Source organism: Mauremys reevesii, linkage group 7 (genome assembly GCF_016161935.1).
Source record: "Mauremys reevesii isolate NIE-2019 linkage group 7, ASM1616193v1, whole genome shotgun sequence".
Lineage (NCBI taxonomy): Eukaryota > Metazoa > Chordata > Testudines > Geoemydidae > Mauremys > Mauremys reevesii.
The window spans coordinates 76,708,617-76,722,570 of NC_052629.1; the positions used below are offsets into that span (position 1 = coordinate 76,708,617).

At 50.5% G+C, this 13,954-nt stretch overlaps 1 protein-coding gene across 3 annotated transcripts in view; it reads left to right on the forward strand.

Annotated features, from left to right (window-relative positions):
* The window catches only part of RBM6 (RNA binding motif protein 6), a 149,458-nt gene that overhangs the window by 59,170 nt on the left and 76,334 nt on the right, over nucleotides 1–13,954 (forward strand). For all 3 annotated transcript variants that reach the window (XM_039547807.1, XM_039547809.1, XM_039547808.1), the window contains exon 6: nucleotides 3,174–3,247. In XM_039547807.1, the coding sequence (XP_039403741.1) occupies nucleotides 3,174–3,247 (74 nt within the window). The remainder of the gene's footprint in view (nucleotides 1–3,173; nucleotides 3,248–13,954) is intronic.

Genomic DNA, 13,954 nt, shown 5'->3' on the forward strand with positions numbered 1-13,954 from the left:
TTAGTCAGATGCTAATACTGTTCTGCATAGTTCAGGAATGGGGCGGAGACAGAAATCTCAGCCCTTTCCCTGCTGATCTTTGTTAGCAGTCTGAAACGTACTTCTGACTTTACTTGTTCTGTTCTTTTTTTGTGACTAATTTAGTACATTCTGCACATGGGTGACTTGTAGAGGATCACCCCAAATGCCTCTGACATGATTTCAGTTCTCGTGGCCTGTCCCAGACTGAACATCTGGTCTGGAGCTCTCTCTGGGCACAGCATGGACATCCTAGGGCTTGCACCATACTGTTTTCAGTTCCCCATTATTTTTTTTCTTACTGCAAGGATGCAAGATGGAGGGAGAGCTAACAGCAGGTGAATGAAAATTCTGCCAGAGTTGCTGAGTTTTCCTCCTCCACATCCTGCTTTACTGCACACTTGTATGTTTCCCACTTTCCTTCTCACTTGAGAACACAGTCTACCTCTTTAAGTTTGTCCATTTAGTGTGTTTGAAATGGCTCTTGTCTCTGCAGGATGTATTCTTCCAAATGTTGGGCATTCTTTACATTATCACTGGCATAGGCTTCTGTTTGTGACATCCTTCCCCCAGTCTGTCCGATCTGTTGTGTGGGGCCAAAGCTGGAGAGGTGCTGAGCACCTGCAGCGCCCATTAACTTCATGGGGATTTGAATCAGGATTGGGCCAATAGGGAGGCAAAAACATGAGGTAAATGTAGTGCAGTCTTGCTCCCTGTCAGCAGACACACTCTACTTTATGTACATGTACAGATTAGACATCCAGCATTCTGATCTTGGCTCTCTGATTACAGCAACTCTCTGAAATACTCTCCAGCGGGCTGAATCAGGACCCAGTTAAGTGCTTGCAAATGTCATTCTTGCAGCCCTTTTTGAAAGAGGGGTGTGTGATTGTGGCGCTCTGGATTTGAACACAATAAAAAAATGTATCACGTGAGCCACAGTGCTATGCAGTGAACAATTAAACCAGAGTCTGCTCTGAATGCAAAGTAGTTTCCCAGTGAGGGGCAGCAATGCTCCTTTTCAGAGCCCTGCCTCTTAGGAGCAAAGAACTTGCTTTTTCCCCTGCAAGGTGCCCTGATGCGACTGAGGCACTGCAGAACAGAATTGATGCTCCAGGAACATCTGGCTTAATTTGTTTTCTGTTCCTCCTCTCACCTCGGGTGTCTCTTCTAGTGCCTGATCTTATGATTCCAGGTGTTTGCTATATATTGTGCACAACACTGATTCCATTCTGCTGTTGTGCTGTGCCAGCCTAGATTTCATTCACTGAGTTAAATCCCAAGCGGCAACTGTTATCTGAATTGCATTTGCACAGTATGATGGATGATGGTAATCTCTAGTAAATATTAATTACTGACAGAATAGAACTGAGATTTGGAAGAGAATTTTATGACTGTATGAGGCCCTATTCATTGAAGCTCACATGCAAGGCAGAAAGGGAGCTGGATTCAGGTTGATACTTAGAACAATTAACAGGCAAACCTGGCATTGCTGGGCTAGAACAAGGTGCGGAGAGTGTGTGTGTGTGAAATTTGGGTGGTAAGATGCGAAGTTGGGTCAGGAGACAACTATACTGTGTAGCTTCAACTTCAAGGGAACTTTTGATGTTGCAAACGTGATACAAGAAATACAGGAACCAAAAACGTCCAGTGCAGCAAATATAATTCTGAATGGATTTGGCTAACGCAGTCTGGACATTTTCTAAGAGACTGGCATCTCCCAGGAAAAGGGACACGGCCATAAATATCTTTGCAAGGAATGTAATGGATCCAAATAATCTGAAAGGTGTAACTGAGGGGGGACAGGGTGACAAAGGGAGAGGATGATCTGAGACCCTTCATGCCAGATACTGGGTCTCTGACACACTGCCCTACCGCGGGCCAGGAAAGGACCGGGGCAACTGAGGAGCGGGTAAGCACTTGAGACATGGGGGTAAGGAACTGCACTGAAATGAATGGTGCAGCTGTCCATTGGCAGAATTTCAGACTGTATGCGTCATGCAGTTCATTTCCTTTGTTTTAGTTCAGCATGTTCTCCTCTTAATCACTCATGGTTTTAATGAGACCTTGTGAATTGTAGCTGGTTTGGAGGTAAAGTCACTGCAGGATGCCCTTGGGAAGGTGGGAACTGGAGCACTCAACCAAGGCGGTGTCTAAAGAGGGGCTTTCTCCACGAACCTACTGATCACTCGACCACATGGTGTGGCAGGAAGAGGGGATCAAAGCACTTCTTCCAGGTCAAGGGTATCCATCAGAAAGAACTGCTTGGGGAGAGGGATGGGTGAAAGGGTATAGAAATTGCCTTAATTCTACATCAAGTGACATTAACCTACCCTTTCTTATGAGACATCTGCATTTCTGCACAGATAGTTGGACTACAAAATAAAATCCCCCACACCTGAACGATGGTTTTTTCAGAAAAGAGAAAAGGAGTCATGGCACTTTATGTATCTTGTGCTATGAAGATGTGTTTTTACTTTGAATCCCCCCTCCCTTTGTTAAATGTACAAAACAGGCCTAGGAAATGCACTGGTTTAGCTTAAAAGCCAAAGTGAGAAAAGGTTGGAATTTACAGCCCTGCTTCTGTGCCCTTGCTCATAATGCAAAGGACTTTGAGACTCAAAAAGCAGTTGTTAAAGAGCAAAAGTGAATGTAGTACTCAGGATGCACTTTAGCTCTCTCCTGAAGGCATCCTGAGGATTACAATACTAGTCACTCCGAAAAACAGAGTACATGCTGGCCAGGTTTGAGCTAAAGTTGTTGTGGATTAATCAATGTTTGTTTCAGAGCAGCCTGCGCCTCCTAGTTATTATAAACCTGGCTCAGTGTCATTGTGTCTTTCTTCTTTAAAAATGCACGTTGCTCACACTATTACCTGTTTTAAGGAGTGGGTCTCACACTTGTCTCGTTTCAGAAGGGGAAATGGGAGTTTCTTAGAGTATCTTTGTCTAACCAAAACTTGATCTCAACTCCATGGACCTAAACAGCATCCAAGTGTCAGCCACTGATTTTCTGTGTTTTATTTTGCAGAGACGTTGGGGTGGTGGTAGGAGGGTTTGTGATTGAGGGAAGGGGAAATTGGGTGTTTAAATGTAGCTCTTCTGTATGACAAGGCACTAACACGACTCCCGTCTGTATTTAAATGCTGTCCCCAGGTTACGACTATGGCTATGTCTGCGTGGAGTTTTCACTCTTGGAAGAGGCCATCGGATGCATGGAAGCCAATCAGGTTGCTTTACACTTCGGTCGAATGCTGCTAGAAGAATATTGTTTTGCTGAGGGCGGGTGGAGAGTCAGTGATTTTTTGAAATGGTTCAAAAGAAGATCAGCTCTTGTTTTTACTCAGCACTGCTGCTCAAATGCTAGTGTTCCCAGAAACGTACAAAAGGCTATGTAATGCCTCTGTGAAAGAGCCAAGAGGCTCTGAATGTTCTGCTGTTTCAACTTGAGCACACCTGCAGATTGGCTAGATTTAAAAGCTTGGAGATGAAAAAGATTACCGGTACAGGTTGTTGCCTTTGTGGGTTTGTACTCACAGTTGGAAAGAGCTCTGCTAGTGTGAAACTCCTCACTGCCCTGTCTGTGCACAGTAATTGTATCTGTCCCCTGTACACAGGGTTCGAGTTAGACACAAACATGCGTCGCTATGGGTGAGGCCTTGGGTATGCAGCTCAAATGCTACTTGCCTGCTACTTTTCCATGTGGCTCATCTGCGTGGGGAGGATTCCTCATATGTCTCCCCTCTTGTATTCATGTTGTCCTTTGGCAAGTTGGTGTTGCATACGCAAGGGCTGGCCTATGCACAGTTGCACCTGGTAAATCTGAACATTTCTAGGGTGACCAAATAGCAAGTGTGAAAAATCAGGACATTTTTTTCAGATGTGAGAGCGGTGGGGTATAGGACAAAGCCTATAATATTGGAGTGGTCCCGATAATATCAGGACGTCTGGTCACCCGAGATGTTTCTGAACTCTAAATTTAAAAGAAATGCTCAGCCTTTCTCACACTGAATAAGCTCCCAACTGTAGCAGTAATTCTTCTTCGAGTGGTTGTTCATGTCCATTCAAAGTAGGTGTGCGCGCGCCGCGTGCACGCCAGCCGGAAGATTTTCCCCTAGCAGCGTCCGTAGGGTCGGCCCTGGCGCCCTATAAAGGGGCCCGCTGACCCTCCACCCCCTCAGTTCCTTCTTACTGCCGGTGATGGCTAGCTGGAACTTCTCTTGCGCATAGCAAGTTTGCAGTGTCCTATCCTTATGTATAGTCCATGTATATAGTTGCATTATAGTTAGCTTACTTAGATTGTTGTATATAGTTCTTCGTAGTTGGGGGGTCCCCCCCAAGTTTTTGTTGCCCGCTGGGGCATGCCCAGGTCCCCCGGGTTTAAACTCTGCAAGGACTGCGGGAAATTCATGCCCAAGAGTGACCCGCACTCGGCTTGTTTGAGGTGCTTCGGAGAGAGCCACCAAAAAGACCGGTGCTCTATCTGTAGAGGCTTCCACCTGAGAACTCTCAAGGACAGGGCTCAAAGACTTAGGGCAGCCTCCATCAGGAGGACTCTGAGGCCACCCTCGGACTCGGAACCAGCTGAGGCGGTGCCCAGCACGTCTTCCTCGGTGCGGAGTGCCCTGGCACCGGCATCAGGACTTAGGGCCCAGCCCAAGTCATCAAAGACCCGGCACCGGACAGAGTCGGGTCATAGGAAGTCAGCCTCAGTGCAGCACCGCTCACTGTCGCCGGTGCCCGCCAAGAAGAGAAACCCGGTGAGGGAACGGTCACCCCACCAGGATCTGAGGCCGACGCCGTCCGCGGGTGCAAGCGGACAGGCTGGGCTACAGCCCTCGGCGGCTCCGTCGACTCCCGCACCGCAGAGAGGGCGGTAGAGTCCGGACCAACCTAGATCCCCGGACCTCAGCAGAGACTTGCGCCTCCCTTCGACGCCGGAGGCGTTTGAGGCGACCCCAGATTTGATGGGGCTCCCGGCACCGGCCTCCCCGCACCGTAGGGAGTTGCCTACTGTGGTCCGTCCCCCAGTACAATCAAGAGGCAAGCCGGCCATGCTGTCGCCTCCCTCCCTGCACCGCGCTACGAAAGCGGCACCGGACCAGATAAGAGGCTCCGCACCGCTCTCCAACGGCACCGGGTGCCGCTCCCCGCAGGTCCTCGTACTCAGAGACCTCAGACTCAGAGGCATACTCCTACCGTTCCAGCCGGTCGCAGAGCAGGAGATTGGTTTTGGGGGTGAGCCACTGGCGTTACCCACAGTGACAGCAACAATGGCAGGACTGTAGCGGGCGAAGCCGGAATCTGGCATGGTCTACCACATAGATGCATGGCCCTCGAGTCCTTTAGGCTATGCAGACATTTGTCTGTCTTTTCTGAGTACACTGCCCTCGCAGTGGCTGTTTTGGACTCCCTGGGCCTACCACCAGTCGGTAGGCCAGGCGTTTGGTCCTCGATCAAGGTCGGCCTCGGTCTCCTCGGCGTCAGTGGCTTCGGCGCAGCTGCCTCCTCCACCGGCACTGGGCAGGGGTGTGCCATTTCCAAGTTCAGCACCCCCTAGCCGGGTAGCGGCACCAGCAGCGGCTTCAGTTCGGGCTCCGCAGGCATCGCCCGATATGCCGAGCCGCTCACTGGCGACCCCAGTACCGGTCACGGTGCCGCATTTAGGATCGGTTCAGGGGTCAACACCAAAGAGCAGGGACGCTAAAAGACTCGAGCTCTTTGGTAGAAAGGTGTACTCCACGGCGGGCCTACACCTCTGCATTGCCAACCAACAGGCAATTGTAAGCCGACATGGTCATAACACGTGTTCAGCCATGTCGAAGTTTACAGAGCTCCTTCCCCAGGACTCAAGGTCAGAGTTTTCGGCCCTAGTGGAGGAGGGGAAGCTGATCTCCCGAGCCTCTCTCCAGGCTGCCTTAGATGCGGTGGACTCAGCCTCGCGCACCCTGGCCACGGGCCTGGTCATGCAGCAGGGAGCCTGGCTCCAGGTCTTGGGCCTGCCCTATGGGGTCCAGCAGACAATTCAAGACCTCCCATTCGAGGGGCAGATGTTATTCTCAGAAAAGACAGACAAATGTCTGCATAGCCTAAAGGACTCGAGGGCCATGCTTCGCTCACTGGGCTTGCATACCCCTGCGACCCAGCGCAGACAGTTTAGGCCGCAGACAGCCCCACGCCCATACCAGCCACAGACTCGCCAGGACCTCGGGCGCAGGCGGGGCAGAAATGGCAGGAGGCGCCACCAACGCCACCCCTCCGGTCAGGCGTCCGGTCAATCCAGACCACCATCGGGGCCTAGACCCCCTATTAGATGGTACGGTCGAGGGCAACCTACCTATCGAGACTCTGGATCCTTCTACCCCTACCTTTGGGTCCCGTCTGTCCCCCTTCTACCATGCCTGGTCCTGAACCAAGGGTCTTCACGAAGTGCATGGCAGTCGTGGCGGCCTTCCTGCGCAGGCAGGGCATCCAGGTATTCCCCTACCTGGACGACTGGCTCATAAAGGGCCCCTCCAAGGAGCAGGTGGAGACCCAGGTGTTGTTCATCAGGCGGACCTTTCTCGATCTCGGCCTCCTCTTGAACGAAGCCAAGTCCACCCTGTCTCCAACGCAACGAATAGAGTTCATAGGAGCAGTTCTGGACTCCACCCACGCCAGAGCATACCTGCCGGAATCCAGGTTCCGGGCGATTTCCAAGCTTATCCTCGGGCTGCACCGCGCCCCGATTACCACGGCGCGAGTTTGCCTCCGGCTGTTGGGTCACATGGCGGCATGCATCTATGTGGTAGACCATGCCAGATTCCGGCTTCGCCCGCTACAGTCCTGGTTAGCGACAGTTTATCGCCCGGCCAGGGACCCCCTGGACTCAGTGGTGTCCATTCCCCGCTTGGTGTTAAGCTCGCTGCGGTGGTGGCTCGACCTGCAGAAAGTGTGCATGGGTGCCTCCTTCACTGCCCCTCAGCCCTCCCTCTCCCTGGTAATGGATGCCTCGGATCGGGGTTGGAGAGCGCACCTGGGACACCTCAGGACGCAGGGCTTGTGGTCGCCGGCGGACCTCGAGTTGCATATCAATGTCAGGGAGCTGAGAGCGGTTCGCCTGGCTTGTTTGACCTTCCGGTCCCACCTGGCCGGCAGATGTGTTTCAGTCCTCTCCGACAACACAGCGGCAGTCTTTTATATCAACAAACGCGGGTGCACGCTCCTCTCCCCTGTGCCGGGAAGCCCTCGCACTGTGGGATTTCTGCGTCCACAATGCTACCCACCTGACGGCGTTCTACCTTCCGGGGGAGCAGAACGGTTTGGCGGACACCCTCAGCCACTCATTCCGGGGTCATGAGTTGTCCCTCCAATGGGATGTGGTGCGCTCAATTTTCCAGCTCTGGGGCTTTCCCCGGTTAGACCTGTTCGCCTCGAGGGAAAACAGGAAGTGCCGACGGTTCTGCTCCCTCCTGGATCGCAGTCAGGGGTCTCTGTTGGACACCTTCCTACAGTCTTGGGGGGTCGGTCTGCTCTACGCCTTTCCTCCGATCCCCCTGATACACAGGGTGATTTTGAAGATTCGCAGGGATCATGCGCGAGTAATCCTGATAACTCTGGCGTGGCCGTGCCAGCATTGGTACTCGTCACTCCTGCACATGTCAATTCAGGCACCCCTGCTCCCGGACCTGATCACGCAGGACCGGGGCTCCCTCCGCCACCCGAACCTCGAGTCCCTTCACCTCGCAGCATGGATGCTTCATGGCTGAACCCAGTGGAGATGCAGTGCTCCCAGCAGGTCAGACAAGTGCTGCTCGGTAGTAGGAAACCGTCAACTAGGGCAACCTACCTGGCCAAATGGAAGCGCTTCTCCATACGGTCGGGTCAGCGAGGTCACAATCCGCTGGGTGTCCCAATCCCCATTGTCCTAGACTATTTGCTCCACGTAAGACAACTGGGCCTCTCCCTTTCCTCCATTCGTGTTCACTTGGCGGCCATCTCGGCTTTCCATCCGGGAGAGGTGGGTACCTCGGTGTTTGCGAACCCGCTGGTAGGGCGTTTCCTCAAAGGTATGGACAGGCTATTTCCGCATGTTCGTCAGCCGACCCCTGCTTGGGACCTGAATCTGGTCCTCTCCACCCTCTCGGGGCCTCCCTTTGAGCCTCTGGCTTCGTGCTCCCTGTTGTACTTGTCGTACAAGACCGCCTTCCTGGTGGCAATCACCTCGGCCAGGAGGGTGTCGGAGCTCAGGGCGTTAACATCTGAGCCCCCGTACACTGTCTTCTATAAGGACAAGGTCCAACTTAGACCTCACCCGGCTTTCCTACACAAGGTAATTTCACAGTTCCACATGAGTCAAGATATTTTTCTCCCGATGTTTTATCCAAAACCACACACTTCCAATGAGGAGCGGAGGTTACATTCCCTGGATGTCCACAGGGCCTTGGCTTTTTACATTGAGCGTACCAAGCTCGACTCAGCTCTTCATCGCAGTGGCGGATAGGATTAAGGGGCTCCCGGTCTCCTCTCAGCGCATCTCTTCGTGGATTGCGACCTGTATCCGGGAATGCTATCGTATAGCTAAGACCCCGGTCACGACCCACTCCACTAGGGCGCAGGCCTCCTCTGCGGCGTTCCTGGCTCAGATCCCGACTCAGGAGATTTGTAGAGCGGCCACGTGGTCCTCCAGCCACGCGTTCTCGTCACACTACGCCATCACGCACCAGGCTAGGGATGATGCAGCCTTCGGTCGTGCAGTACTCCAGTCAGCAGTGACCTCTGACCCCACCACCTAAGGTTAGGCTTGTGAGTCACCTACTTTGAATGGACATGAACAACCACTCGAAGAAGAAAAAATGGTTACCCACCTTTTAGTAACTGTTCTTCGAGATGTGGTGTTTATGTCCATTCCAATACCCACCCTCCTGCCCCTCTGTCGGAGTGCCGGCAAGAAGGAACTGAGGGGGTGGAGGATCGGCAGGCCCCTTTATAGGGTGCTGTAGTGGCACCACTCCAGGGGGCGCCAGGGCCGACCCTACGGACGCTGCTAGGGGAAAATCTTCCGGCTGGTGTGCACGCGGCGCGCGCACACCTATTTTGAAAGGACATGAACAACACATCTCGAAGAACAATAGTTACTAAAAGGTGGGTAACCGTTTTTCAAGATTTGATTGTTTGACACCTGTTGCTGTTGAGCACCATCTGACCCTCAAAGGCTGTAAATCACGGAAGACAAGAAGAACTGAAATCTACCATTATCACCCATTCCCTGGAAATTGCAGGGAACTGACCGATCACCTGGGAGACAACTACCTGATCGCAGTTCAGTGCTGCCCAGGAACACTCCTCTACTAGATCCCTCTCAATTAGCTCCTGGTTGGGGGACAATGATTTCCTGCCTCCTTTTCAGTTTTGCATATAAGCAAGAATTGCATAGTTATCTAACCCATTCATACTTCGGAATACCATTGGCTACCTTGCTTTAAGACTGGCTTCCCCAGCCAGGGGAGAGCCATACAACTTAAAAACTGAGTCACAAGTTTAGAATTGTATGGCTGTGCAGCTACCATGAATGTGCATACAGCCCACCTATTAGATGTGGCATGTGTGTGCCTACATCTACAGTTACAATAGCAGTGCAAAGTCTGAGCACGTTCCTGTTCTAAAAACTTGGTGCTAAATGTTGTAGAAATGTTCCTATTGCTTCTGATTTTTAACGCCAATGAGAATATGTGCAGGTTGACGTAATCCCACTACTGCTGGTGTCCCCGATGAGGTCACTTGGCAAAAAGGATGCCTTCAGTGAAGCTCCGGAATTTGTACCATTTTAATGAGATGCTGTCACAGTGGGTTAGGCTAAAATCTGACTTCCCTTCTGTGTTGCCACCCGTGCTTTCACTGCCACCATGATGGTTTCCATGTAAAACGTACTATCAGGGGAAAACCTGTGCATAACTTGCTGTGAACAGTGTAGTAACTAAACCCTCACTATATGCACTCAGCTCATCTTACCTGCAATGATCAGTGTCCCCTGAAGGGACAGCCCTGAGCACCTGAGGAAGCTCCTCCCCATCTGGGTAGAATGCTCTTCCCACTCTCCTGTTGGGACATCTACAGGCACTGGAGCAGGTGTCTGTTTTTGTTCAAATAGGAGAGGTAAGGACAGGTAAGGTTCCCATCCCTCACTTTGCGATGGGGGGCACCTGTAGGTATCCAGGGAGTGTTCCTACCCCACGTAGGGTGCATGTAGGAATCTGGGCAAGTTACCATACACACATCTGAGAGGGTCCAATTGGGGACATGCGCAGGCTGCCCCTTGGCATGACATACCTATCCTTCACTTCCCCCCTCCAACACTTGCTTGCACTCTGCAGTGCTGGCAGCACAGAGAGAAAGTTCCTGTGCCCCAGACACACACTTGCATGTCTCATCCCAGCCATGACAGGGCGCCAGCAGTCACCTGGGTAGTCTGTCCATCCCACCACGTGCATCCTGATGGAGGCACCTCCAGGCCCCGCATGTAATGATGTTTTCTGATCATCCTGCTGGCAGCATGGGACTGTGTTACATGTGTGGAGAATGTCTAGAAAGTGTAACCATCTCGATGGGAACGTTGCAAGGTCTGTTCTTAGGCCAGTTCTGTCAGGACCTCCCAGTTGTGACAGTGTCCTGTTCATTGCAACAGTCGTTAGTGGTTAATGTGTGGCAAGTTGTGTTCCTCAGCATGAGCCTGATCGAAACGCAACTGAAATCAGTGGGAAGGCTTCCACTGACTTTGAGACTTGGATCACCTAGCAACCCTCCCCTGCCCTCACCCCCGCACTCATGGCTGACCAGTATGTGGTGCTTGACAGAATTAGGGAAAATGACCTCTAATTTAGGACAAAATACTAACCTTTCTTTTAATCAACGATAACTGCTGTGAGGCTGGTAACTAGTCTTTCAGCTCTGAGTCCAAATTGAGCTCATTTGTATGATGGATGGACGGGGGAATGTCATCGCTCCATCCCCACAAGACAGGGCTCGCACCATTTTAATCTCTTCCTGGGTGGGGCCCAGGATTGAGTTGTTAGGGAGAAAATGTCACGTCATTAGGTTGGGAATGTATCTGAATTTGTACAAACTCTTATTAGAGTGTTTATGCAGTGGCTTGGGTACTCTGCACAATCTTTTAACAATGTACTAATAACTAAACCTTTTGGTTACCCCAGTCAGATCAAATAATATAGAAAGACCAAGAACTAATAACTTCCCCATGCTATTCCCCCCCAGAGTGCCACAGCCCCACTACCCAACAGCCATCTCCTGGGCTAAGAGTGACGTCTTTCATAGAGGCAGGAAGCTTACACTGACCCTGACTGGATAAAATTTGGCAACTCTTTTCCTTGTTCCCTTCACTTAATACAAACCAGCATTTGGTTTAGTGTGGTATTTCCAGATTCCAAATCACAGATTTACCAGGTCCAGCTATTTGTCCAGTAAATGTAGCGTGGGTGTGTGTATTGGGTTCTGAGGAGGTTTTCTACTAAATGCATTTGAGGTGAAGAAACTTCCCTCTTCTCCAGTGCTGTCCTGATTCTGTGATGGAAGGATGCCTTTCATACCACTGCTCACTCACCAGTTTTCACAGCTGTAGCTAAAGGGATTAAAACATCCCCATTTCTAATTAGCATGGTGACATTTTAGAGGTTAATGGCACAAAGAGGTCACTTTAATCCATGGGCAGCCAAACTCTGCTCTGTTTATGGCTACATTGGCAACTTGCCAGTAGCTCAAAGGCCACCTCCAATATGTCTGAAATGGGCAATATTGCATTTGCCCTCCTCCTGCCTGCTTGCTCAGGTCAGGATGGAGAATTGCTGGCTGCAAACTGGAATTTCCAGGGACCTGCACCTCTGTGTTAGAGAAGGTTGGCTGCAAGCTGCTTTGCAGAACTTCCTGGGTTGCATTTGGCTGCCTCTGTTTTAATGCTGTTGGTAACTGGTGCTCTTGTTGGTTTTGTTGTCAGTTGTCTGCGTCATTGGGTTTTGAGGGTGGAGACTTCTTCCCTGTTCATTTGGCAATCTTGGCCTTCTTTGGTGAGATGCAGGGTATATTCAGAGGACTTATCTGTGTTGGTCTTTAATGCTGATGATTTATGTGGCTTCTTCCAAAGAACCTTTCCATCCTTTAAAACCTGAGGAAAAGTGAATGGTCTCTTGTGTTTATAAGGTCCATCTTCTTTCATCTCCTTCATGTACATACTCAATGCTGCCTGCCAGGCACAATGGTGCGTTCCTCCCTGTGGGATTAGTGCTCTGGCTTCGTCAGGAGCAGGCTCATGAAAGTAGTAATTACTTCTTGGTATGAAATTGGATGTATCTGAGGGGCTGCAGCCCATTGTAGGGAATGTGACTCCATGGCAGGGCTCTCTCATCTTCAGGAGAAATGCTGGCTCCATTTAAAATCCCTTGGACTTGTTCTTGGGCACCAAATGATCAGCTTTTTCTGGGAGGAAATGAAGCATGGATCTGAGCTACAGTGGAACTAATTTGTTCAGTGAATAGTGAAATCAAGCCTTCCAGTGCATGTTAGGAGAGCAGAGTGTTTTTAGCCCCATGCGCTCCCTTCCGTCATTATAATGGATGGAAGGGGAGAAGTAAAAAGATGCATTGTCGCTACCTGGATATTTTCTTTGCTCTGTGAGATAGGGCTGCTGCTGATTTGTGTAGGACAAGGTGTGAGACTTGTGGACAGGAGAACCAATGGAAAATTGGGGCAAATGAATGATTTTGACAGTACTCATAGTATCTGCCCCACTGAACTTCTCCCAGGCTCCTCGCCCCAAGAAATGTTGGCAGCATACTTACTTTGTGTGCCCTTCTGCCAGTGGCTGACCCTTGCCTGCTGATTGCTTCTGCTTCCTTACAGGGATCTGGAAGTTGTGGAGGGGAGGTTAGCGTTAATTTCCAGGACAGACTTACGATAATGCTGGAGTTCTGTGGGCACATGCTAGATTGGTTGTTCCATGACTTGCTCTCGCTTTGCAGAGAGATCCATGTTTCCATGTAGGTGGCACATACCAAAGAGCTGCCAGTTTCTACTGCAATGACCCCTGTTCCCATTTCTTTTTCTAATGCGCTCTTGCTTCCTTCCCCTTTTGCCATGCACCAGAGGGGAGCAGAGGGCCCTCAGCTTTACCTGAGCAGACCCCAAATCGGCGAAATCAGAATGTTAAATCAACATCTGGAGTTTTTCTGCTCTTGTGTGTCCCTCTTCCTTTATCCTTTCATTAAACTAATATATCTGCGGTGTAGCGCCTAGTAACGATCAGCAGGAACTTCACTGCAGCTGTTTGTTAAAATCTATGTGGCTGTTGGAAGAGCAATGGATTGCTATGTTGCTTTCTGCCATTTACATCCTTTGAGGCAGGGGGGTTAGGATTTACAGGCCTTGAAGGCATTTGGTAATAACTTATGATGCCCAGCTCCAAGAATGTTGATTGTGGAAGACTTATAATTACCCCAATGCATTTGCTGCTTAATTTCAGCCTGTAAATATCTGTAGCACTTGTGTGGTGGTCTTGTGTGGGGGGCATGTTGTGTGCATGACAAGATGCACATAGCAATCCATGTGGGGGATTGTTACCCAGCATAGAAGTGAATGTTGGAAATGAATTTTGTCTAGTGTTGGCAGGAGGTGTTAATTGCAGGGGCCTCTGATTGGTCCGTAAACCTGAAGAAATGTTCTTTACGTAATTGGAGACCAGACTTCTCTACATACCTTTTCTAGGATTAATATTTCTCTTGGGTGTAAGGCATTCTGCCCTTTACTTGCTCAGCAAAGGAAACACTTCCCAGGTTACTCTGTCTCCTGCAGTTGTGTGTGATGGTGGTAATGTTTGTAAGTGTGCTCAGGTTATAGGTCCTCAGCGTCCTGTGTAAACTCCAATATCCCACATGCAAGGAGAGCAGGAGAAG